At 42.2% G+C, this 25,276-nt stretch overlaps 1 protein-coding gene across 1 annotated transcript in view; it reads right to left on the bottom strand.

The window, feature by feature from the left end:
* Nucleotides 1-3,587: 3,587 nt before the first annotated feature.
* Nucleotides 3,588-25,276, bottom strand: part of DAPP1 (dual adaptor of phosphotyrosine and 3-phosphoinositides 1) — a 54,269-nt gene continuing 32,580 nt past the window's right edge. Inside the window, exons 6-8 of the mRNA XM_085881279.1 lie at nt 20,109-20,194; nt 18,632-18,719; nt 3,588-11,430 (exon numbers count right to left, since the gene is read on the bottom strand). Of these exons, the coding sequence (XP_085737405.1) occupies nt 11,404-11,430; nt 18,632-18,719; nt 20,109-20,194 (201 nt within the window). The 3' untranslated portion in view covers nt 3,588-11,403. The remainder of the gene's footprint in view (nt 11,431-18,631; nt 18,720-20,108; nt 20,195-25,276) is intronic.

Raw genomic sequence — 25,276 nt, 5'->3', positions numbered from 1 at the left:
GACCAACAGAGGGCGATATTGGCCTAAAATTACGCAATGTTGGATGATCTCACCTGGAACATCCGACTTATTCCCATCTTGTGGGGTTGGCTGAGTGAAATGATTCGGCCCATCTTTCTGGAACCAGCTGGCCAGGCCTGACGTTTCATTGCAACAGGAATTTGGGAATTTGTCCAGGGTGCCAGTGCTAGCCAACCTATTCTTTGTGAATCAAGACAACGTGGGATCTTTAACATCTACCAACTAATGCCGCAGAAGGGACGCCCATAATTTCCATCTGAGTTCTAAGGGAGGACACACACACACACACGATGACAGTTTATAGATGGGTCGAGATTCAAACCCGGCTATAGACAGCTTGGAGGCGAGTGTGTAAACATTCACACCAAGCCCAAAATGACTGGACCGTCCAGCTCGGTTAACATGAAGCCTCCGTCCAAATTTTGCCAATGACATCACTGGGTGAGAAGCCAATATTTATTGGCATCTCACCCATACAGAAATGGTTTGTCGATCGTGTGGAAGAACTTGACTTGCCTGGACAGAACCCTGACTTCAACCCCATCGAACACCTTTGGGATGAATTGGAACACCAGTTGTGAGCCAGACCTAATCACCAAACATCAGTGCCCGACCTCACTTATGTTCTTGCGGCTGAATGGAAGCAAATCCCAGTACTGATGTTCTAACACCTAGTGGAAAGCCTTCCCAGATGAGTGGAGGCTGTTATAGCAGCAAGGGAGGGGGGGGGGACCAACTCCATATTAATACCCATTATTTTTGAATGAGATGTTGGACAAGCAGGTGTCCACATAATTTTGGCCATGTGTATATACATACATATACATATACGGCACTGTATATACATATACAGTGCCGATAAAGTCTACACCCCCCCTTTCAAAATTTCCACCTTTTGTTGCCTTATATCCTGGAATTAAATTGCATTAAATCAGACTTTTTGCACATCATAGCCCAGAACTTCCAAGTGAAAAACAAATTTCAGAAAATTAATTAAATATACAAAACTAGAATATCTTGGCTGGATAAGTGTCCACCCCCCCTCCCCCCACCCCCCGAGTTAATACTCGGTGGAAGCACCTTTGACAGCAATTACAGCTACGAGTCTGTTTCGATGGGTCTCTACCAACTTTGCCCAACTTGATTGGATAATATTTTCCCATTCTTCAGTTCAGGCTCTGTCAAGTTGGGTGGCAGGCATTGATGGACTGCATTATTCAAATCCTGCCACAGACTTTTTTTTGATTGGATTTAGGTCGGTGCTTTGACTGGGCCACTCAAGGACATTTATCTTTTACTCCTCAGCCACTCCAGTGTATCTTTGGCTCTGTGCTTAGGGTCATTATCATGCTGAAAGGTGAATTTCTGTCCCAATTTCAGCTTTCTTGCAGAGGGCAGCAGGTTTTCCTCCTGGATTTTTGTGTTTTGCTCCATCCATTTTTCCTTCTATCCTGATAAGTGCACCAATCCCTGCTGATGAGAAACATTCTCATAACATGATGCTGCCACCACCATGCTTCACAGTTGGGATGGGGTTGTTTGGGTGATGTGCTCTATCTGGTTTGTGCCAAACATAACATTTTGCATTTTGGCCAAAAAGTTCCATCTTGGTTTTGTTAGACCAGAAAACTTTTTGCCACATAGCTTCAGAATCTGTTTTTTTTTTTTAATTTTTTTTTGCATACCTCAAACAGGACTCCAGGTGGGATTTGTTTTGAGTAAAGACTTCCTTCTTGCTACTCTACCATGCAGACCAGACTTGTGGAGTGCTTGGGATATTGTCACATGAACAGAGACCAGTCTTTGCCCAAAAGCATGTAGCTGTTTCAAAAATCCCATTGGCCTCTGATCAGTCTCCTCCTTGCTTGGTCATCCACTTTAGAGTTTGGAGGGATGGCCTGATGTAGGCAGGGGTCTTGGTGGTACCATTCGCTTTCCACTTCTTAATGATTGTCTTGACTGTGCTCCAAGGCATATTCAAGGCCGTTTAAATATTTTTATACCCATCCCCTAATCTGTGCCTTTCCACAACAATATCCCAGAAGTATTGAAAGCTCCTTGGTTCTCATGCTTGAGTCTTTGCTGTGAAATGCACTACCCAGCAGAGGAAACAGCTGATTTTATTCTGATATTATCAGAATCGCTACAATTTAACACAGGTGGATGCCAATTAACTGTGATTTAAGGTGATTGGCTACACCTGATTGGACTTTTCTGACCAATTGCATGTGTATATATTGAAAAATAATTACAATAAATCCTTGGTGCTTCTTGGATAAGCGCATCCATTCCTATACTGAACTAATTTACGACTGCGATTATAAGGGGAGTAGACACTTCTCCAATCAAGATATTTTAGTTTTGTATTTTTAATTAATTTTCTGAAAGATGAAGACTTTTTTGCACTTGGAAGTTGTCGGTTACGATGTGTAAATAAAGGGGGGAAAGTCTATTTAAATGCAATTTGATTCCAGGGTATAAGGCAACAAAATGTGTTGATTTTGAAAGGGGGATGCAGACTATCGACAGGTATGTGGTGGTCATATGGCAGCTTAGCTGCCGGGTAGCTATCATTTCTTGAAGTGCAACCGTCGCTGATGCAGTGCCTCTCTACCAGTACACACACTGGAACTGGTACTCATTTCGCCGACCTCAGAAGGATGACAGGCTGAGTAATCCCCCGAGTGTATTAATTCAGCGGCCGACGGGGCTTGAACTCAGGACCCCAGGATCCCAAGCCGCCACGCTAACCACTGAGCCAACACCAGGCTTTTATCGACAGGTATTGTACATCGTGGTGGATATTCCCCACTGCGCAATGAAGACTGCTCTGTCTGAGGAAAGCCTAAAATGACGTCACTACCTACGTCAAGCCATCTGTGCTTTGCATGTTCAGGTCGTCTCACCACGAAACAAGTTCTTCCACTCATTTTAATTCGGCTTGTAAAAAGCAACCGAACCACAAGATTTGTCATTGATCTTGGACAACTTGCACCTCGGGCATTACAAATTCTACATATGACATGTTCACAAGCATCCAGGAAACGCCACTTCTTTCGTTTTTGATATACATGTGTACAGGTATATTAATTCATAAGGATATACTTTTCTGACTAATTACATATACATATATTGAAAAATAATTACAATAAAATCCTTGGTGTTTCTTGGATAAGTGCATCTCATTCCTATACTGTACAATGTTTTGAACACCACAGGTATGTTCAGTATATTGCTCTTGCTAAACCACGAGCACTATGTTGAAGGTTGATTTGTAATCTCTTTCCATTTGTGGGAAAAAATTTTTTTTCATTTTGATATGCCATACTCTTTCGGAGCATTGGTGCTGTCGAAGCAGTTTCCTGGAGGGTTAAACCGGGTGGTTTGCCATCGCCTTCCCAGCGTTGTTTGTACGTGCTCCATCCTATTAAACGCTGAGCATCAAGCAAGGAAGCAGCAAGAACCATTTAAAAAAAAACTTTGGTACGAGTCGGCCAAAGTTTTAACCACCGACGACCCCACCCCCAGTAGAGCGGACGCTCAAACCATTTCGCCACAGAGTCTGGTTGGTGGTAAATAGTTTACCCCAAATGACCGTCAAATCTCAGCACAAAATCCACCCATAAGCAGATGGAATTTTTTTTAGAAATATCAATACATTTTATTAAAAAACGTGCAAGGATTTTTCTTTCAATAACAATGTAATTTTTTATGATTATTATTATTATTATTTTTAAAACATATACCCAAATAAAATTGGATTTTTTTTTTTCATTTTCACAGTTGTAAGGAAATAATGCTTGGTACTCATTTCCAAATATCCATCCAAATGCAACATCGTCCAATTACAATCCACCATGCTCGATACAGAATGTCCATTCTTAAAAAAAGCAATTTCTTTTTGGCAAGGGTTACAATTACGGACGGGTCGCAAATCCAATGCAGGATACTCAACGGAGGGTGCAAGATGTTGGTATATAGCCAGATTGCCGGCAGTTACTCCAATATTATTAATGAAGGACACCAGGTTATTGACATCCACCAATTAATGCTGACAGATGGGATAACAACCTTCATGTATAACTGAAGGACTGCACATGTAACAGACTCCATGTGAAACGATAGTTTATCAAACCCAAGCGAGACAGCTCAAATGTGAGTGCACATACCTCGAAGCTATCAACGATAGCCTTTAAACCGAAAACTTCACAAAACGTTTCATTGCTATGTTACTGTGTTGAAGAAAATTTGTCTATTTCTAAAGTTAAATTTATTAAATAATTTAATTTCAACACAGGACAAAAGGTCATCATTGCATCCGAGTCAAATAAGCATTCGTATTGTTGAGTGTTCAGGCGTGTGTCCACCCACATGGCACACTGAGATGACCATACCCAAGAAGGTGGCAACCACAGCCTGAGTCAAGGAACTGGTTGCAGCCTGGATTCCAAAATGTTGGAGTAAACAGGCCATTTAACCAAAATACCAATGAAACAAGATTAAATCCACAATGATGGGAACAGAAAATTAACTATATTTACAATTCATGTACAGCACCCAAATTACCTTATAGCTATCCTGAACAAAGCACAGACACAAAAGCAACAGTTCAAACAAGCGCATCAGCACAATCTCCAAATTATGAAATGCAGGTCACGGCGTGGGTACGATGAAATGTATTGAGCATGTGTTGATCAACTTGATGATGAAGTGAGCGGTGGAGGCGATTGCAACTGTAATTTACAATGAAGACAATTGTAAACAAGATGATGAAGCAGTCAGTACCAGAAGACAACATTATAATATCAAGTGCCGAAGAAAAACGGTGCTTTGTTTAGCATGTCTGTTAAAGTGTACCGGTTTGCATTGACAATATCAGCATTGCACAGGCCTTCAACCAATGCAACGAAGAGCCCCACAGAAGCTCAGAGGCCTTGCACAAAGCATGTCACAATGAAAATACTCCAGATAACCGAGTTGAGCTCCACCGGCGCTGGGTTCTGACAAATATTGAGCCTCGGGAGGGTCGTTATTTGCCTTCCCTCTTTTGGGCCTCGTCCTGGTGGAGTTTCTCTCTTCATCAAAGACTATTTCTCACTCTCCATGCACTGCCCTCACTCCCCCAGGAATAACTCTGGCTACGGCTTCCCCTCCACTCACACCTCATTTTTTATATGTGTACTGCACTGTCCACCAAAGAGTGATGACTCCATTTACACCTCACTATCCGAAAACATGGACCAACTTCTATTTTCTCATCAGAACTCTCTCTTCCTCATATGTGGCGACTTCAATTGTCATCATGCCAGTTGGCGAGGTGTGGGTACCTCTCTCACCTGTATGGCACCTCAGGAAAAGCTTTCTGCGACTCATTGGGACTGACTCAATCGGTCAATTTCCCAACCCAGATCTCAACCAATGGTAATCCATCTCTTCTGGATCTGATTTTGACAAATTTCCCTGACAATATCTGCTGTTCTTCCTCCGCTCCAATCGGTTCTTCTGACCACGTCCTTGTCAAAGTGGACATCTCTCTGGCTGTTATCAGAGAACCTCCTCACCACCATCGAGTCTGGCATTTCACTCAAGCCGACTGTCAGGGTCTCCAAGCAATCATCAAACTTCTTGACTGGCTACTTGGTCACTTTATGTACTTTGTTGAGGTTTTGTCTCGTCTCAAACGTTATCAAATCAAACTTATTTTGTTATCAAACGTCTCCCATCGCTACTTTCTCCAACATCAACTCATCCTGGGAATTCTTTCAAAGAAACTTGCTCTCCCTCATGCACAGATTTATCCCCTCTCGTCTTCAGTAGTCCTACCCTTCCTCCCGCCCTTGGTTCACTGAAGCTTGTGGTGAGGCAGTTGTCCTGAAACAACTTGCCTTTGCCTCATTGATAGCAAACCCAACTGAGGGTAATCTCAGTTCCTTCCATGAAGCTCGGACCAAGTGTGTATCGATCCTCAGGAGAGCCAGAAAACAACTTCTTTCTGAGCTCAAGTCTGAACTTTCAAACCTCTCTCCCTCCTCAAAATCCTGGTGGCATCCATTCAAATCTGTTTCTGGTGTATGTCCCCCCTCCATCCCCTCCCTTATCTCAAATGGCCACACTGCTGATACCACACATACCAAAAGCTGAATGCCTAAACTCGGTGTTTGCATCTAAATCTTGTGTCCGAAACCCATCGCTTTCTGTACCCCCCTTAGTCGTACACAAATGTCCCTGGACTCTGTGTCCTTTTCGTCTGACAAAGTGGAGAGCTTACTGTAAAAACCTCGACTCAGATTCTGCAACCGGTCCAGACTTCATCAGCCCACGTGTCCTAAAAACCTGCTCCTCTGCTCTTGCTCACCCTCTCTCTGTTCTATTCACCCTCTCATTTGCTCAAGGTCATCTGCCATCTTATTGGAAATCAGTAAACATTCCTGCCCTGCATAAAAAGGTGCAAAAACAGATCCCTGCAACTACAGACCAATCAGCCTTCTCCAATCAGCAAGGTTATGGAATCCATCATCGCTTCAGACATTAAATCCTTCCTCTTTTCCAATGGCTTGATTTCTGATCATCAATTTGGTTTCAGACCAGGTCACTCTACCCTGGATATGCTGCTTCTGCTCTGCCAACAATGGATGGACGTGAAATCAGAGCGGGGAATCCGAGCCGTATCCCTGGACATATCATGTGCTTTTGACACGGTCTGGTACCCTACCCTGCTCACCAAACTCTCTTCATATGGTATCCAAGGCCATCTCCACTCATGGCTCGCAGACTTCCTCTCCTGTCGCAGTCAACGTGTGGCCCTAAATGGAGTTCTTTCATCCCTTCTTCCTGTCCATGCTGGAGTTCCTCAAGGCAGCGTTCTGGGCCCTGTTCTTTTTCTGGTTTCCATCAATGATCTCCCCGACTCTCTGGAAAATCCTCTTTATCTCTTTGCTGATGACTCCACCCTCTGCCGTACCATCGGTCATCCCTCAGACTGGCAAGCAGCAGCTTCTTCGCTCACTGCTGATCTGGGTAGAATCACAAAATGCTCCAACATGTGGAACATGTCTTTCAATCCAGACAAATCTCACACTGTCACTTTGTCTATCTGAAAGGACCGTTTAGAACCCCCCCCCCCCATCTACTTTCACAACAATCCTCCAGAAGAAGTCCTTTCATTCAAGATTCTGGGTCTCACTATCTGCCATGATCTTTGCTGGGAAAGCAACATTTCCAACCTGGCCTCCAAAGCCAGTCGCCGACTCGGAATCCTCCATCGTGCAAAGTCCTTCCTCAGCCCACCTGAGCTCCTGACCACGTACAAAGCTTTTGTCCAAAGCCTGATGGAGTACTGCTCTCCCCTCTGAACTGGTGCTCCTGCCTCCCACCTTTCTCAGTTTCACGCTGTGGAAACCAAGGCATTTCGGATCATTGGCATCTCCCGTGATGACGCTGCGTCTTTAGCCCTCTCACTCTCTTACCGCAGGCTGGTCGGTGGTCTTTCTGCCTTTACCGTCTCCTCTCTGGCCTTTCCCCCCTCCCCCCTAGCTCTGTCTGCGATTTGTCCCAACCATATTTCCGCAAGGTGCTCAAGGTCTGCCAACAACCCTCTTCTGGTAAAACTACCCAAATCACGAATCTCTGCTCATCTTCACTCTTTCATTTCTCTTTTTCCCCATCTTTGGAATAAACTCCCTCACTCTGTTCAATCCCTTTCTTCCTTCCAGGCCTTCAAAACAGCTGTTCACCACCACCTATCGTCCCCCATCCAAATCCTCAATCTTTTCTACCCCCGTTAATACACCCCAAGCCCACCTCCTCCAAATTCCCTGCTTTCCTTACTGAAAGTCCCTGTACTGTGCATCTTGTATACCCCGTGTTCCCCGCCCCATCTCTCTCCCTTCCACAGATCTCCTAATGTCTCTGTTCCCCACTGTTTTGTCCTTCGCACTCCCACCCTCTTGTCTCATGCCCCCCCCCCCTTCACTGTGCATTGTGTGTTAGCTCTCATACGAGCCTCTACAAGGTATTAAAAAAAGGGCAATCATTGAGTGTTCCATGCCACCAGTCAAAACTTGTTTAGGCATGGTTCCACTTGCCATGGATCTAACTTCCCTGCCACTCAGTTGTGAAATTGTCCAACAATAATGTCCACTTCTGACTGATAATGAATTGCTCGTTAAGTGGCATTTTTACAATGATTATTAACCTCTAAGATTGAAAACACTAAAAGATTCAATCACAAAACAATAATAATTGTGCATGTACTGAATTCTTAGTCCCAAAACAACAATGATTAGATCACCAATCATTACATTCAATAAAAGCAAAACCTCAACAAAGTACAGATATTGTTACTTTCGCAACAATATTTATGAATATGAAACCCAGAATGAAAATGTCACCATGATGGATAAAGCAATGAACTGCTTCATGATTGGATGCCCCTGCCCCTTTGTTCAGTACATCGAACATGGTTTCATTATAAATTGTTCTCTCATTATATAAATCATCGGCATCAGCCAGTCATCTGTTGTGGATGTTGAGAATACCAAAACTATAACCAGGACTAAATAAGTTCTGGGAGGTTGGGGGGGGGGGTTGAGTGGAGGTTTGGGGGGATTTGGAATTTTTTTCCTGACACAGACATGTTTCTTTCGCATTAATTCTTAGGGGAAAATTAATCTCTATAAGCTGCATGCAACATTTACTGTTTAAACAAGCTCGAATGAGCTAGGATCCTCGTCCTCTTAATGATGACATCATAAAAACGAATATGACGTCATTGTGATGTATCAGGTTTGCGATAAATTATCTGTGCTAATGCCCGGCTTGATTCCCGCAAACAAAATTCAAACGGCTTGCCTAGTTTCAGTGATAATGGTATAGGTGATTTCCATTAGTGGCGATATTATGACGTCAACTTTTTTTCTCGGAAGAATTTTTAAAAATCGGAGATGGTCACTGCCTGCGCGTGGGCTTTCTGCATATACATGGCAAGTTTCACGAAGATCCGATGAAAACTCTGGGTTGTGAAACAAAAAATGTCAAAAAATAGGAATGACATCATAAAAATTGATATGACGTCATAGTGATGTATCTTATGTGCGGTAATTCATCTCTCCTCATGCCCTGTTCGATTCCCACAAACATAATTTTAAAAGCTTGCCTTGTTTCGGAGATAATTTGTTCGGCGATTTCCATTAGCGGAGATATTTTGACGTCATAACTTTTTTTCTCGGAGAAATTTTCAAAATCGGAGATGGTTACTGTCTGCGCAGGGTGTTTTTACAGATATATGCCAAATTTCAGGAAGTTTCAAGGAAAACTGTAGGCTGTGAAACAAGAAAGTCCACAAGAACAACAACGTGAGTAAGACTTAGAGCTTCTCCTCTCGGATCTAAAAATAAAAACAAATAAAAAAATGCACCAGTGGATATTATATATATGTAATATGGAATGCACCCCATGATGATGACAGACAGCGAGCCAGATATATGTCTGTGGATTGATTCTCTTTCCAAAGTGTGTGCTAGTATCCCCCCGCCCCCCCCCCAAAAAGGTTAACTGATACTGTGGGTAACAGTGTAGCAGCTGACATTGCTTTGAACAGTAGGCAGTTCTGTGTCTCACAGATTGCAACTAAAGCAGGGAGCTCCATCTTAAACTTTACTGGTGTGTGTATCGATTATATATATATATATATATATATATATATATATATATATATATATATATATATATATATATATATATATATATATATATATATATATATATATATATATATATATATATATATATAGGCCCAATCACATCTCTCACCTATAATTTGAGGGGGCAACCAATCAGCTTTCACCTAATCAATCATCCCCAGGTATAGTGAGGACATTATAATTAACTACCCCTTGCCCTTCCAGCCAAAGAAAGCTGCATAAAGTGACCAAGCAAAGCTAAACAAGGGTAAGCCTTTTGCCATTTCAAACCTGACCTGAGTTCCTCTACAGCTGCAGAGATTCACAAGTGGCATATACGTACCTTGTGTAGCTTCTCTTGGTTGCTTTAAACATCTTTCTTCGGCTGGAAGGGCAGGGGGTTGATCATATATATATATATATATATATATATATATATATATATATATATATATATATATATATATATATATATATATATATACATATATTACACACACACACACACACATCACATTGTTGGAATTTTCTCCAAGTTGTTAGATGTTACCTTTAACAGACTTAATATGTCTTTTAACCCTTTGAACCCTGGCGGCCGGTTCACCAGCCGCTATTCAAACTTTCATATACCTGAGCGGACGGTTTACCGGCAGTTATTCAAACCTCCATCTCCCCAAGCGGCTGGATTTTTCTCCAGGGAGCCCAGGGTGGGGGAGCCAAAAGTCCAAGGAGCTCAGGGTTCAAAGGGTTAAATTGCTTAATCATGATTCATGGATCTGAGGTCAGTTGTCTAATACATGGAGCTGCTCAGAGAATAATCATCTTTGTGGTGCTCCAACTCATTATAAACATGCATACCTACGTGAGTCATAAAAGTGACAAATAAGTGTTAATTAGCAAGTTAATGTTAGTTGAAATAAGTTGAAAGGAGAAAGGAAAGCCAATGAACCGATATTTTGTTCTTGTACCTTTTTGCAAAGCATGTCGCAACCACGAGTCGACCTGCTGGTTTAAAAGCAGACCTTTTCAAACGATAAAGCATGAACATGATGCGTTATGCAGAGAAACAAGTTATTGCATTCTGCAGTGTGGGGGCAAAACATCAAGCAATTCAAGGACCAGTGGAATGGCAAAGCAAGTGCTACGTTTCCGCTTCTTCGGTGAGATGCTGTTTCCCAATTTCTCGAATGCTTATGCAACACGTGCCTTACGAGATCAGCTGTCTGTTGAGGAAAGTCAGCAAAGTGGGCTCTGCATGTAATTTTTCTTTTGCTTTCCCCAGTCTGCAGGCTTGGCTGTGGTAAGTCATGTGGTTTCCTGAGCATGGGTGCTGCCACATGATAACCAAAGCAGAAAGGGGGTAAAATTACCAAAGCTCCAAGCACTTCTTAGAACTACATTTTCATCCTGGTACCGGTGACGTTTACGAAAATTAGTGCGAGCGAGCACTTAGTGCCAGTCCGTTACACATTTTGGCATACCGCCACCAGTTTTCACCGAGACCCGTGCCTGAAAAATTGCCTTCATCATTGCCTGGGTACCGGAGCCAGCAACGAAACAAGGCAGATCAGGGGAGATGATGCCCACGCTGCAACGTGGTTTCAGTTAGTTTCGATCTGGAGCCTCGTACTCGGCAGAGAGTCACGTCAAACGCAAAGTTCCCAAGCTTGCTTCCTCCTGCAAGCTTCATAGTGTAGCCATTTTAGTTGCTCTGCTTCCGGACCTGGTTCTGTTACACAAAGAGGGAAAACAAAATAGAATGATTACATCGAACAGCATGGCAAATCAAAACAAAACACGATCATTGCAAAAATTTCTGGATTACATTTCTGGAGCCAGATTTGAAAAGTCACCTGAAAACATGAATTATGTGAACAAAAGGAACACAGTATAATGCATATGACCATTTTTAAGAATGTTTGACAAGCTTCAGAAGCTACCATTTGTTATAAATCAGGGGGAAAGCTGTCCCTGTGAGAGAAAGGTGAGGCCCACACCGCGAAGGCAAATAAGCATACACACAACCTCCTCGACACTGAATAGATGTTCAGTGTCATAAAAGGCCACACCAGCAGGCCATCCAGCCGATCAAGTAGGGCCATTTTGAAAAAGGACAATTTTCAGTACACTGAACAAAAGGACTAAGCAGAATGTGTATGTAAACAATGTTGTCCCACATTGCTCAACTTCAAAAGTGGGATTATGTTGGAGTATAAAAGTATTGGACAAAATTATATTAGTACTATACTGTTACAACAGAGGGAGAATGAAATACGTTAAGCTAGCGTGATCCATATGTTCATGGAGGTTGGATGATTTTCTGTAACCAGGGACAGATTAGAGTGAAGTTGTCCTGTTGAGATATATATATATATATATATATATATATATATATATATATATATATATATATATATATATATATATATATATATATATATATATATATATATATGAGCAGATACCCGTCTACGATGGGTATGTGGGACAAGACGGATCACAATACTCAGTTACAGTAGTTTCTTTAGATGTTTTGCGCCGCATTCAACAGCTCAGTTCATATTGGTGGCGTGTCTGGGTGACCATGGTAGCGTTTGAGACCGGTCGCTTTAGATTGTTGGCCTTGACACATAGTGCCGGATGAGTAACACGAACGATTTGACATATTCATCGTTTCTATAAAACCTCCATCAACAGATTAACAACATGGCAGGATAAAAATCGTAAATGATGAGTTGAACAAACGTCCTGAACTCATGGACTTAGTTAAGTAAAGCACGTCGTCTGGGACCCGGCCGTCGGTTTGCCGCCAAACGCTGCTGATTGTGATGTCATCGGTTCCCTCTTTGAAAATTCTATCTACATTCGATTTTTTGAATCCGCTATCACCTGCGTAAATACATGGAACACATAATGTGAAGATTTCGGAAGTACGAACAGAATATGTTCGGAGAAAAGTGTGTTAGAAGTTGCAGGCTTACACCCATTATATTATGATGACGTGAGGGGTGGTATGGTTGATGTAGAGCCTCTGGTAGGAAAGTGCGATTCATACGTGTCCTCTCTGTGAACGAAGCAAAATGAGAATGGGACAGGACCAGAAGGTATTGTGGCTGTGTCTGTGTCCCGTATGTGGCTTTAACAACCTCTCTGCGGCCCACGATGGCTCGAGGGGTGATGCGACACCAGCCTTTAATTTGGCCATTTGCGAAGCATATTGCTGTTGGCACAGTGGGTCCGTGTTCACAGACCCGTCGACACGACTTAGCAAAACATAAAAATAGAAACACATGAAGTAACTAGAGGGGGAGCACTCAGGAGAGTGCAAAATCTCCGCCGCCAATCCTGCTGGGTCACTCAAGTGAACCTTATATCTTATTCATTAAATATGATGTCAACAGTGCTGACAGTTATAGTTCTTTTCTCCAACATTTTTTTTTGGGGGGGGGGACCAAGTCCAAAATTTAATGGCATGATCCTTGGACCACACCTAACCCCCCCCCCCCCCACCAAGTTTCGTTGAAATCCGTCGAGGAGTTTTTCCGTAATACTGTTCACAAACAAACAAACAAACCGATGTCACCCGCAGGGTGACCCGTATCTTGCCAAAAAGTGACCACATGTAACTTCTTTAAGGTCACACTGAGGTGAACAGACCTGCTATCCACCAGGAGCGACTCCTTGAGGAATATCTTCCGACGAGAGATTCCGATGAGAATCGTTCTACAGAGTAACCATGAAAAATATGCGTTTGCCTCATAACGTCACCAAATGACGTCATAATGTCTCACGCTTGACATATCTAGAAAGCACTCATCGAGGTGTTCAATTTGAGGAACTACATGATATGGTTCCTAAAACTTGAAAATTTGACCTTGGGGTCAAATATGTTTGACCTAATGCGCTAACCATGAAGGTCAAGGCCAATCGCCACCAAAACTTAATCAACTGAGTGCCAGAACATGAACTCTATTCCCATGAAGTTTGAAGACGATCCGATCAAAATTACTCAAAAAATAAGGGTTTCGTCGACTCCCCTGATTTGCGACAAAGTGACCTTGACCTTTGACATTGAACTTCAAATTTTTATGCGCTGAAAGGGACCTCTATAGGCCTCTGATATGCGAAGTTACAAAAATTTCCAATGATAACTGTGCTCTGCAGAGTGATTTATACGTGATTACAAACAAAAAAAAAACATATGAAGGTCAAGGCCAATCGCCACCAAAAATTAATCAGCTGAGCGCCAGACCATGAACTATATTCCCATGAAGTTTGAAGACGATCCGATCAAAATTACTCAAAAATAAGGGTTTCGTCGACTCCCATGATTTGCACCAAAGTGACCTTGACCTTTGACCTTGACCTTCAAAATTTTGTGCACTGAAAGGGACCTCTATAGGCCTCTGATATGCGAAGTTACAATAATTTCCGATGATAACTGTGCTCTGCAGAATTTTTTATACGTGATTATAGACAAACAAACAAACAAAAAAAAAAAACAAAAAAAAAACATACAAGCTGACTAACATATCTTGCAAAACTTCGTTTTGGCAAGATAACAAACAAACAAACAGAAAGGGGTGAAAACAGTAACCACCATCCATCTTCGAAGATGGCAGAGGTTAATAACATGTTATTACACCATGAATAAAAAAGTTCTACTTTTTTTTGGACAAGATGTCCCTTCGGGTCTTTTCCGGTTTCTTTAAAAACAGCCTGCAAACACATGGCAGCTGTGCAGTACCAGGAAAATACTTTAAATAGATAAAGACTTTATCTGATGGTCTCAAATTAGGCCAAAAAAAAAAAATGTTGCATTGGCGTAACGGGTCACTGAAAAATATGGTAGGTCGGTCGGGATCTTTTTTTTTTTTTTTCCTAATAAATCCCTTCCAAAATCTCCCCCGGCTCGAGTACCACCCTTTTTGTCGACGGGTTCTGTCCGAAACACTTCCGGGTTTTTGCGATCGCGATCGCAATCAACAAGATACTTGAAAACGATAGCAAAACAACAAAAATAGCAATAAAATAGGGTCGGCAAAATTTTTCGATAGCAAAAAAACAAAAAAAAAAAACGTAGGGTCGGCGGAATTTTTAGGGTCGGGCGGGTTACGCCAATGCAACATTTTTTTTTTGGCCTTAGTCTAGATCTGTGATTGTGATTGCCGCCTCAGAAATCTTTAAACATTTGGCTCTCCAAACTATTCATAAGTGACAACGACAATAGATGGTGGTGATCATCAGTGAGAAAACAGCCAATAACTCAAAGGTAGTCAATGCTGACAAATACTCTTTTGGAAAGAGTCAGCCATTATTTTTTCAAACACTGGTGAAATTTCAAAATTTCTCTTGATTGAGCACTGCTTCAGCAGTACCTTGTAATGGACTAGCAACCTGTTATGCACTAATAACTTAGCTATAGAAAAGTTTGTGACCAGTGTTGGGCACATCGATTCTCTCTTGCCTTCCACCCCACTCCCCACAGGGCTGTGGAGCATTAATAACACAATCTGGTTTAAATGGTCTTTGCATCATTGAAGATGTCACATGTGGCCATAAGATGAATATATCACACTTTTCAGTTCGTCATACACAGTTCTTCTTTAAATGGACATCCTGGTCAACTGGTCATAAACTTCATCAATATCTGTATTGTTGAGGAATTACCTGAGTTGCATATTCTTGTCCTTCACACTAATTTGAATCTACAATTTATTACCTCCATCAACGAAGGTGAAAGAGGATGTGTTTTCACCCCTGTCTGTCTGTCTGTTTGTGTGCAGGATATCTCAAAAAGTTGTGGACGGACCCGAATGAAATTTTGGGGACAGGTCAGGTGTGTGACAAGGACGAACCGATTAGATTTTGGTGAAGACCCGAATCCGGATCTGGATACAAGAATTATTTAATTTTAAAAGTGATTCTTCATCATTGAGAGATAGGGCCAAAAACGAGATACAACATAATATTTCAAATATACCCATCAGAGATGGGGAATCCCCCACCATTGAATGAAAAAGGTCATACATATTCCAGATAATGAGGGAGGTGAATTGGAAACACGACACCATTTGGTCATAATCTCGAAAAAGTTCCCCAGGGGTGAGGAACGTAGCAACCAAAAATTATTGAAATCAGATAAGCGGTTTTCCATTTGTTACAAAAAACATTTTTTTCAAGAAGGGCACCCCAGTCGGCCATCTTGGATCCGGCCATGCCCAAAATCAATAGGGTTCTTCCTTTTCAGGTGGTACATGTGTGACCCAAATTTCAAATCAGTATGGCAAACAGTTTATGAGTTATCACCCTCACAGCTATAAATGTTGACGCCCAGCCAGCCAGCCGGATGGACAGATGGACGGACGGCCGGCCAGACAGCCGGACGGACGACCCGGGTGACAACAATATCCCCCTTCCGCCACGCGGCGGGGGATAAAAATGTATTGGGCCCGATACATTCGTGGATCAGGAATTACGTGGCGGAGGTATGCACTCTACCGAATGCCCTTCTCGTTGCATTTGTTTCCTGCTCATTTCCCATTTTATTGCGTGTCGAGTATCGACTAAGCACTGGGATGAGGGGCAAAATTTTGGTGTCCTGTCTGTCTACCCTACGTCACAGTGTCCTTTTCATTATCCGCCTACCCTACGTCACAGCATTACGTCGCATCGAACGCACCGCCATTTTGAATCTCGCGTGCTACGTCAGTGAGAGTTTCAAAATGGCGGCGCCCGAGTCAAACGCGCACGAGGACTGCTTTGTGGATCGGTCTTTTCACGGTTAGTTGCGTGTCGAGTCTCGACTAAGCACTGGGATGAGGGGCAAAATTTTGGTGTCCTGTCTGTCTACCCTACGTCACAGTCTCCTTTTCATTGTCCGCCTACCCTACGTCACAGCATTACGTCGCATCGAACGCACCGCCATTTTGAATCTCGCGTGTTACGTCAGTGAGAGTTTCAAAATGGCGGCGCCCGAGTCAAACGCACACGAGGACTGCTTTGTGGATCGGTCTTTTCACGGTTAGTTGCGTGTCGAGTCTCGACTAAGCACTGGGATGAGGGGCAAAATTTTGGTGTCCTGTCTGTCTACCCTAAGTCACAGTCTCCTTTTCATTGTCCGTCTACCCTACGTCAGAGAGTTACGTCACATCTATGTTCGACTCACTCACATTCCACTCACTCTCTGATCTTAATTAATCCCACCACACTATTTTGTCAAAACCTTGTCTAAGATACGGATTCCTGTTTTCGCATCTATGTTCCATCATAATTACACAATGGCTCGACACGCAATGCATGGGCTTCCACTTGTTAACCTCCACCATCGAAGATGGATGGAGGTTACTGTTTTCACCCCTTTCTGTTTGTTTGTTTGTTTGTTTGTTTGTGAACAGTATTACGGAAAAACTCCTGGACGGATTTCAACGAAACTTGGTGGGGGGATTAGGTATGGTCCAAGGATCATGCCATTAGATTTTGGACTTGGTCCAAAGTCCAATATGGCCGCTATGGCGGCCATTTTGAAAAAATATTTGAATTTGTTTTTGCATTTCTACATGTTTTAAGTGATTTCCAACCAAAAAAAAAAATTTTGTTGGAGAAAAAAAAAATTTCGATTTTATTTGAAAAATATTTGAATTTTTTTTTTTTTTTTGCATTTCTACATGTTTTAAGTGATTTCCAACCCCCCAAAAAAATTTGTTAGAGAAAAAAAAAACAATTTTGCAACTTTTTTCAAAAAAATTTCGATTTTATTTGAAAAATTAGAATTTTTTTTGCATTTCTACATGTTTTAAGTGATTTCCAACCCCCTAAAAAAATTTGTTAGAGAAAAAAAAACAATTTTGCAACTTTTTTTCAAAAAAATTTCGATTTTATTTGAAAAATATTTGATTTTTTTTTGCATTTGTAAATGTTTCAAGTGATTTCCAACTCCCCCCCCCACCCCAAAAAAAATTTGTTAGAGAAAAAAACCCAGAAATTTTGCACCTTTTTTTTCAAAAAAATTTCGATTTTTTTTTTTTGGGCATTTCTACATGCGCGTCGATCTAGTTTAGTTTATTCAATCGTGGTTCAGTCGAGTCCGATCCGTTTTGACCTACAATGAATAGGATATCAGGTTCACTTAAGTGACCCAGCAGTATTTGCGGCGGAGGTTTTGCGCTCTACCGAGTGCTCCCCCTCTAGTTATACATGAGGAACTGATTACTGACCACCTACCATTACTTCCCTCCCCCCAATCCCAATCCCTTGTCTGGAAGCATTCTCAGGTGACATTAAGAATGGTACATTGATAATTTCAAAGCAGCAAATGTGGTCTGTTGAACAAATCAAAATGGCCACATATTTAATTTTAACATAATGTACTAACTTCACGGTTTTTAATTCACGTCATCCTTCAACCATTTGAAGAGTCGCCGCAACAAAGATTGCAATTTCTTTCATGAGGCATTTGTCATTATGATCCAAGTGCTTCGGTGCCACCCACACATACGTATTCAAAGACGGAGGGAAAGGGGTGGAGAAAAACAAATTGAGAAAAGGAAGGGAAGGAGAAATGATCAGGGACAGAATGGAAGGTGAGGAAGTGCAAGAGAGAAGTGACGGGAAGTTTGGAGGAGATGGAAATTTTGGGGATCAGAAAGGGAGGGCGCGGATATAGGACAAATGAGGGGCGGTCAGATTATTCCACCATTTTGCCTTCACAAATATGTACCACCATATCCACCTGCTGTATCAAAGGAAGCACAGCTGCACAATTCGAAAAAGTGAAATGCAATCGTGGAAATACCAGCGCATGCTCTACCTCCAGATAGGGAAGCACCTCGATATCACCAACACAAATTTGTTTCTTTACAGTTTTGAAACACATGATATTAATTGATAAACAACAGCATCCAAAGGAGTTACAAGATGGTGACACTGACCACTTTCCAACGTAGGATTCTGATCCATTCATCAGCTTCCAGGGCACTCTTGGCACAGAGGTAGAAGGTGCGTTCAGAGAATACAAGACTAAGGGAAGAAGACAAAAGTACAAAGTAGTTTTTATGTATTAAACAATGATGCTCATGGCAGAGTTTTGCATAAATTATCGTGCAATACATAAATAAAGAGTACAATAGCGTTTGAACTTTGGATCCCAGCATGGTGAGGAGGAGGAGGAGGAGGAGATTAGGACCATACACTGTGCAGAGCATTGGTGCTGCTTAAGCAGTTTCCTTGGCTATTGGGCACAATCCTGGACGGGTCGCCACTCCGACACAGTATACCAGCATGCTGGCACTCACTTTGCGGACCACAGAAGGATGACAGGCCGAGTTAACGCCACCTGGTATTAATTCAACAGCTGAGTGGGATTTGAACTCAGGACCCAAGGATCCAAAGCCCACCACCCTAACCATTAAGCAAACACCAGGCATATATGATGGTGAGCTTGCTGCATATATGATGAATCTGAAAGGCCACAATTATTTCCACCTCACGGGGTTGGCCAGGGAAAATTTTTGGCCGAAGTCTTTTATGGATCAGCTGGCCTGGCCTGATTTAATTAGACCAAGTAGGTTAGAGCAGGAATTTTGAATTCGGTCAGGGTGACGGTTAAAGCTCGCCTACTCTTCGCGAAGGACACAGTGGAATCTTTGATGTCTCCCAACTAATGCCAGTAGACGGGATGACCAGTTTAACGTCCACCCGAGGGACGGCACACACTTTGATGAATCACTCTGCCTGAGAAACACCTTAGAACGGCAATCGGTAGAGCGCATTCGTCTGGCCAGGCTAAACAATTTACGTTTTGTATCCCATTGATAGACCAGATCTGCATCCAGACCTAAAGCAAAATCTAATCGGCTTGTTCTCGTCACCTACCCAACTCATCCACCAACTTTTGTCATAATCCTTCCAAAATTTTTGGAATTATCATGCTATATATATATCATTTTTGTTGCTATCTCTCAATTATGAAGAATTACTGTTTTTAAATATTAAATTTTTTTTTTATTGGATCTGGATCAGGAAGGATTCGAATTCTTCAGGATTCGGATCTTCACCAAAATTGAATCAATTCATCCTTGTCATACACCCATCCTGTCCACCAAGTTCCATCCAAAACATTTTGAAATATCCTGCTCACAGACAGACAACCAGACAGGGGGGAGAGCATAACCTTGGTCCACCTTCGAATATGGAGGTAATCATTCACCTACCACTTTATTACTCTGCATACAAGCTACAAAATGTATAAAAACATTTACTGAGCTATGTTGGTTCATATATCACATGGTATAAAACTATAAGAAGACAAAACAGGTGGGTCTTACTCGTTGCAGATTTCATATACAACTTATTGTTGATCATTTCCATCGTTTCCACATCCCTGATGTGAAGAGGAGGAATCCTCACCAGAAACAGTTGACCCTCTGCAGGCTGTAGTCAAACTGAACACCTGTGCACTGCGTCAGATCTAATGTTTTGATTGGATGAGTATCCTGAGTGATAAAAACAATTAATGTTAAAGTAGAGTTTATGATAAAATGTCTGAAAATATATTTTACAACGCTAAACAAGGAATCTTGGACACAGGAGGAGGCCATTTTGGCCCATCATCCCTGTGCTTCAGCCACACGCCAATGTCTTAATTTATCAATCTACTCACCTTTAATGTACTCATCTTATTCTACACTTTAAGTAATCAAAGTTGGCTAGATGAAAGGGGGAATTAGGGTAGGATACTGGTAAACCCTTTGAGAGATGCTGTATGATTTTTAGCATCCGTGACCCAATACAGACAGGCTCGACAGACAGTTGTGGAATTCTAATCTGAAGGACGGTGTGCTTCAAAATGCAGCACCCATTGCAGGCACTGTGCTAAGACGGCAGTTTGGTTCATATTTGACTGCGCAGGAGAACGTCTACGACCAAACATCTCAGAAACTAGCCAGCTACCAAAAGAGCTTTCCCTTCCGTAAATTAGATGTGGCTCAAATGTGCCCAAATTTTGTCAGAACTTGGTAGTTAAGTCTTCGATGACTGAAAGAAATGGACATGAGAAAAGGATATTGGGTTAAAGTTTAAAAAACTAATGAAATATCGACAAAGAGCGATGGCAAATGTGTCAATAAAGGCAAGTCGGCTTCAATGGTTTGTCGTGAACTGCGCTGTGTGGCTTGGCCCACTCATATGTTTTTTTGATTTACGTGGTTCACACAGATTCGTTTTATCTCTCTCTGTACATCTTTTGGCAAATTTAAGTGACAAACACTTGAGGAGTATCATGTCACATGCAGAAAATTTCACCTCCATGCATCTTGTATTTGTTATTTTAAAAAAGGCTTCTCAACATGAGGTAAGCAAAAAAAAAAAACACTCCTGAGATTCTGAAGCCATGTGGCAAAAAGTTTTGTGGTCTGACAAAACCAAGATGGTACTTTTTGGCCTAAATACAAAATGTTACGTTGAGCACCAATCCAACACAGCGCATCACCCAAAGGGACTGGGGCACTTGTCAGGATAGAAGGGAAAATGGATGGAGCAAAATATAGAAAAATCAGAGAGGAAAACCTGCTGCCCTCTGCAAGAAAGCTGAAACTGGGACGGAAGTTTACCTTTCAGCACGACAACGACCCGAAGCACACAACCAAAGCTACACTGGAATGGCTAAAGATCAGAAAGATAAATGTCCTTGAGTGGCCCAGTCAGAGCCCCGAACTAAATCCATTCGAAAATCTGCAGCATGACTTGAAGATTGCTGTCCATCAAGGCTCCTCACGCAACTTCACTGAGCTTGAAAGGGCAAATACTGCCCAATGAAGGTGTGCAAAATTGGTATAGAGACCTATCCCAATACACTCCCAGTTTGCATTGCTGTCAACACTTATCCAACCAAGATATTGTGGTTTTGTATTTTTAATTAATTTTCTGAAATTTGTAGAATTTGTTTTTCACTTGGAAGTTGTGAGTAATGATGTGCAAATAAAGGTGGGGAAAAAAAACTGATTTAATGCAATTTAATTCCAGGCGATAAGGAACCAAAAGGTGAAAATTTTGAAAGGGGGTGTAGACTTTCTGTAGGCACTACATATGTATATATATATATATATATATATATATATATATATATATATATATATATATATATATATATATTTATATATATATATTGTTACGTTTGAGGGGGGGTATGCATTCAAAGGGTAATTAGGATGTTTAATTAGGTATGCCATGCTGTTCGAGTTTACCAGGATCTCGATGTAATAAGTAGTAATTCAGTGGTGATAAGTTGTCTAGTAAATGTTCATTTCTTCAAGGGGGAAATGATAAATGTCACGTAATTAGATAGGGACACGGGATAGGGTAAGTGTGTCTGCGTAAACCCCTTTTGGTATTCTCTGAAGACTGGCCGTGACGTCACAGGACAGAGCAGCGGATGGCTCCGCCCCGTGATCACGATTGGCAGAAGGCGACGGCAGTGGGCCAATAAACGGCTCGATTGGAGGTGACGAGGGCAGAAGGATAAAAAGGTTCTGTTCGGGGTCGAAAAGGAAGAAGAAGAAGAAGAAGATTACAACCAAAGATTACATTCTTCTTTTTGATGTGGAACCTGTGCTGGCAGAGAGCGTCCTGGTGGCTGTGCTAAGTTGATCGTGCTCTTGATCATGTCTGGGAGCCTTGCCGAGCCTCGTGCCTCGCTTTGGTTGGCTCTAGGGTTCTGCTGACTCGGAATACGGGGTCGGGCGGCGGGTGGACCTGCCTCCCTCTCCTGCTCGCAGCTTGGCGCGGGAGCTGGTTCCCTGGCGGCTGTGGGCGAACTTGGGCCAGGACCAGGAGCTCGACAGCACCGCGGTTTCTCCTGCCCCTCCCCCCCCGGCGAGAGCAAGGCCGGCTCGTCCGGCGCCGATCCAGGGACAGTTGCGTCCACACCACGGTCCAGCCTGACCACCAGAGATAGCTACGTTTTGTGTGTGTGTGTGTGTGCTTGGCGCCTTAGAAGGTTTGAGATCTCTTTATTCATTGGAATTGTCTGTGTTTTTCCCCACGCCCGATCCCACACCATCCCGTCGAATCGCCCCGGATCCCTCTTCTTGCCGAGTCTTGTTATTTCTGGTCAATAGTAAAAAGAATAAACATCATCAACTCAGTGAAAAGTGACTCGTGCCACCTTCCTCGTCCCGTTTGCGGTAGAGCGATTAGAACCGCCGTCTTTGGGTTATATAAAAATAAATCGCCTCCATCGTTTCGGTTCATTCTACGTTGGCGGGACTGTTCAAGTCCCGTGGACGTCACAATATATATATATATATATATATATATATATATATATATATATATATATATATATATATATATATATATATATATATATATATATATATACATATATACTATCCCTGTGTCGTAAAAGGCGACCAGGGTTGCGTCAGGAAGGGCATCCGGTGTAAAACATGTGCCAAATCACTATGCGGATCATACGGATGATCCGCTGTGGCGACCCCTAACGGGAGCAGCCGAAAGAAAAAGAAGAAGATATATATATACATACATATATATATATATATATATATATATATATATATATATATATATATATATATATATATATATATATATATATATATATATATATACACACACACACACACACACACACACACACACACACACACACACACACACCAGCATCGATTGGCTCGCTACACTCACCTCAGGACATGTCACTACAGTGGGACAAACACTGCCCCATTATTCAAAACAAATTCCCACTATGCAATTCAAAACACCTCACCATACGTCGCTGTAGAACCAGGCTTGTTTTAACTGAGGATAAGTACATGAGTTACACAAAAGTAAATTCAAAATTTTACTTCAGAAATCAATTTGTAATATTTGTGATATTACATTTTTATTTATGAGCAATTGAAGTTGAAGATTTAAGTTAAAAAAAAAAAATTTTCAAAATAAAAAACAATACCCTTTGGACATACACAAGGGAGGCACAGGTGCATCTTGGACGTTTGGTACGATTCCACAAAAGTCTGAGGCAGTAATCCAGTGCAACACAACAAAGACACTATATATATTTTATATACGTATACATATACATATACATATACATATGGGCCGTCAATAAGTAACCTAAAAATGGCGATAAAAATTCGAGAATTTAATGTGTGTAGTTGCAGAAGATATGTTATACCTATCGGTAGGAATCATGTTTTGCCTGTTTTAGATCTGGCAACATTGAGCATATGACGTCAGCAGAGCAGTTCCAAGATGGTGGCTCCCTTCGAAGCATACTCCAGGGAGGAGTAACATTCTGTCATCTGTTTCTTGGGAAGTGAGGGAGTGAATCCCAGTGAAATCCATCGCAGAATGAAAGTGCAACATGATGATGCTGTCGTGATAAACATGCAGGTGTACAACTGGGACAGGAAGTTTGAAAGTGGAGTTTTTTTTTCAGTTCGGGTGCGAGTTGTCTCGGCACCCACTTTGTGGAACCCCAGCACGTTGCGAATGATTAGGTGCGCTGAACCATGGCTAATGTTAAATTTGGAGACAACTTGATCCAGTGTAATGCGACGGTTTTCCCTTAGCACGCGCTCAACTCCTGCAATCATGTCTGGTGTGTCGGCTGTGTGAGGCCGGCCCGAGCATGCAGCGTCTGTTACATTGGACACTCCACTTTTAAATTTCCTGTCCCAGTCGTACACTTGCTGCAGCGATAAACATGCATCACCATCTTGCATTTTCATTCTGCAATGGATTTCACTGGGATTCACACTCTCAAGAAATGGATGACAGTATGTTGCTCTTTCCTGGTGCATGCTTCGAAGGGAGCCGCCATCTTGGAACTGCTCTCCTGACGCCGTATGCTCAATGTTGCCAGATCTAAAACATGCAAAACATGACTCTTACCTACACATACATATATATATATATATATATATATATATATATATATATATATATATATATACATATCATATTGTTACAGTTGTGGGGGGTAGATGGAGGAATTTAATCGGAAAGTTAACACTGAATAGAGTTCTTTGGCCCGTGGACGTGTAGGACACATCTCAATGTAATTAAGTAGGGAGACTGTGAGCTTCAGTGTTGTGTCACCACATGGGGGGTGGTGCGGTGTTAATTTGATCAGGATTAAGGCTAAGTTCCCCCAGTATGTAATTGCCCCCCTGTGACTTTTCCCTCCGTTTTCGTATTACAAACACCATGGAAGAATTGCGTTTTTATAACATGACCAAGTAAGAAGAAGCCCCGCCTCCAAGGGTGACGGCGGGCGAAATCACGCCCCCGAGGCTGATGATTGATGGGCATGACGTCAGAAGCTAGCCAAACATGCCGAGCGGGCGGAAGCCCCGCCTTCCCGGGTTTCGTGCGAGCAAGCCATGCCCCGGAGAAGGAAACGGGGGTTCGGTGTGACGTCAGACAGTGAGATCTGGAGGAATGCATGAAGTCGGTGTGAGGAGGGCAGTTGTAGTCGTGGTAGGAACGTGGCTTTGATGGAGGATCCCACTTTGCTCTCCTCTCGACACGACGAAATGGTTTTCCTTCGA

The sequence above is a fragment of the Eptatretus burgeri genome, chromosome 5, assembly GCF_056783735.1.
Source record: "Eptatretus burgeri isolate ZD-2024b chromosome 5, Ebu_testis_v1, whole genome shotgun sequence".
In the NCBI taxonomy this organism is placed as follows: Eukaryota; Metazoa; Chordata; class Myxini; order Myxiniformes; family Myxinidae; genus Eptatretus; species Eptatretus burgeri.
This window is presented reverse-complemented; position numbering and strand designations above follow the sequence as displayed.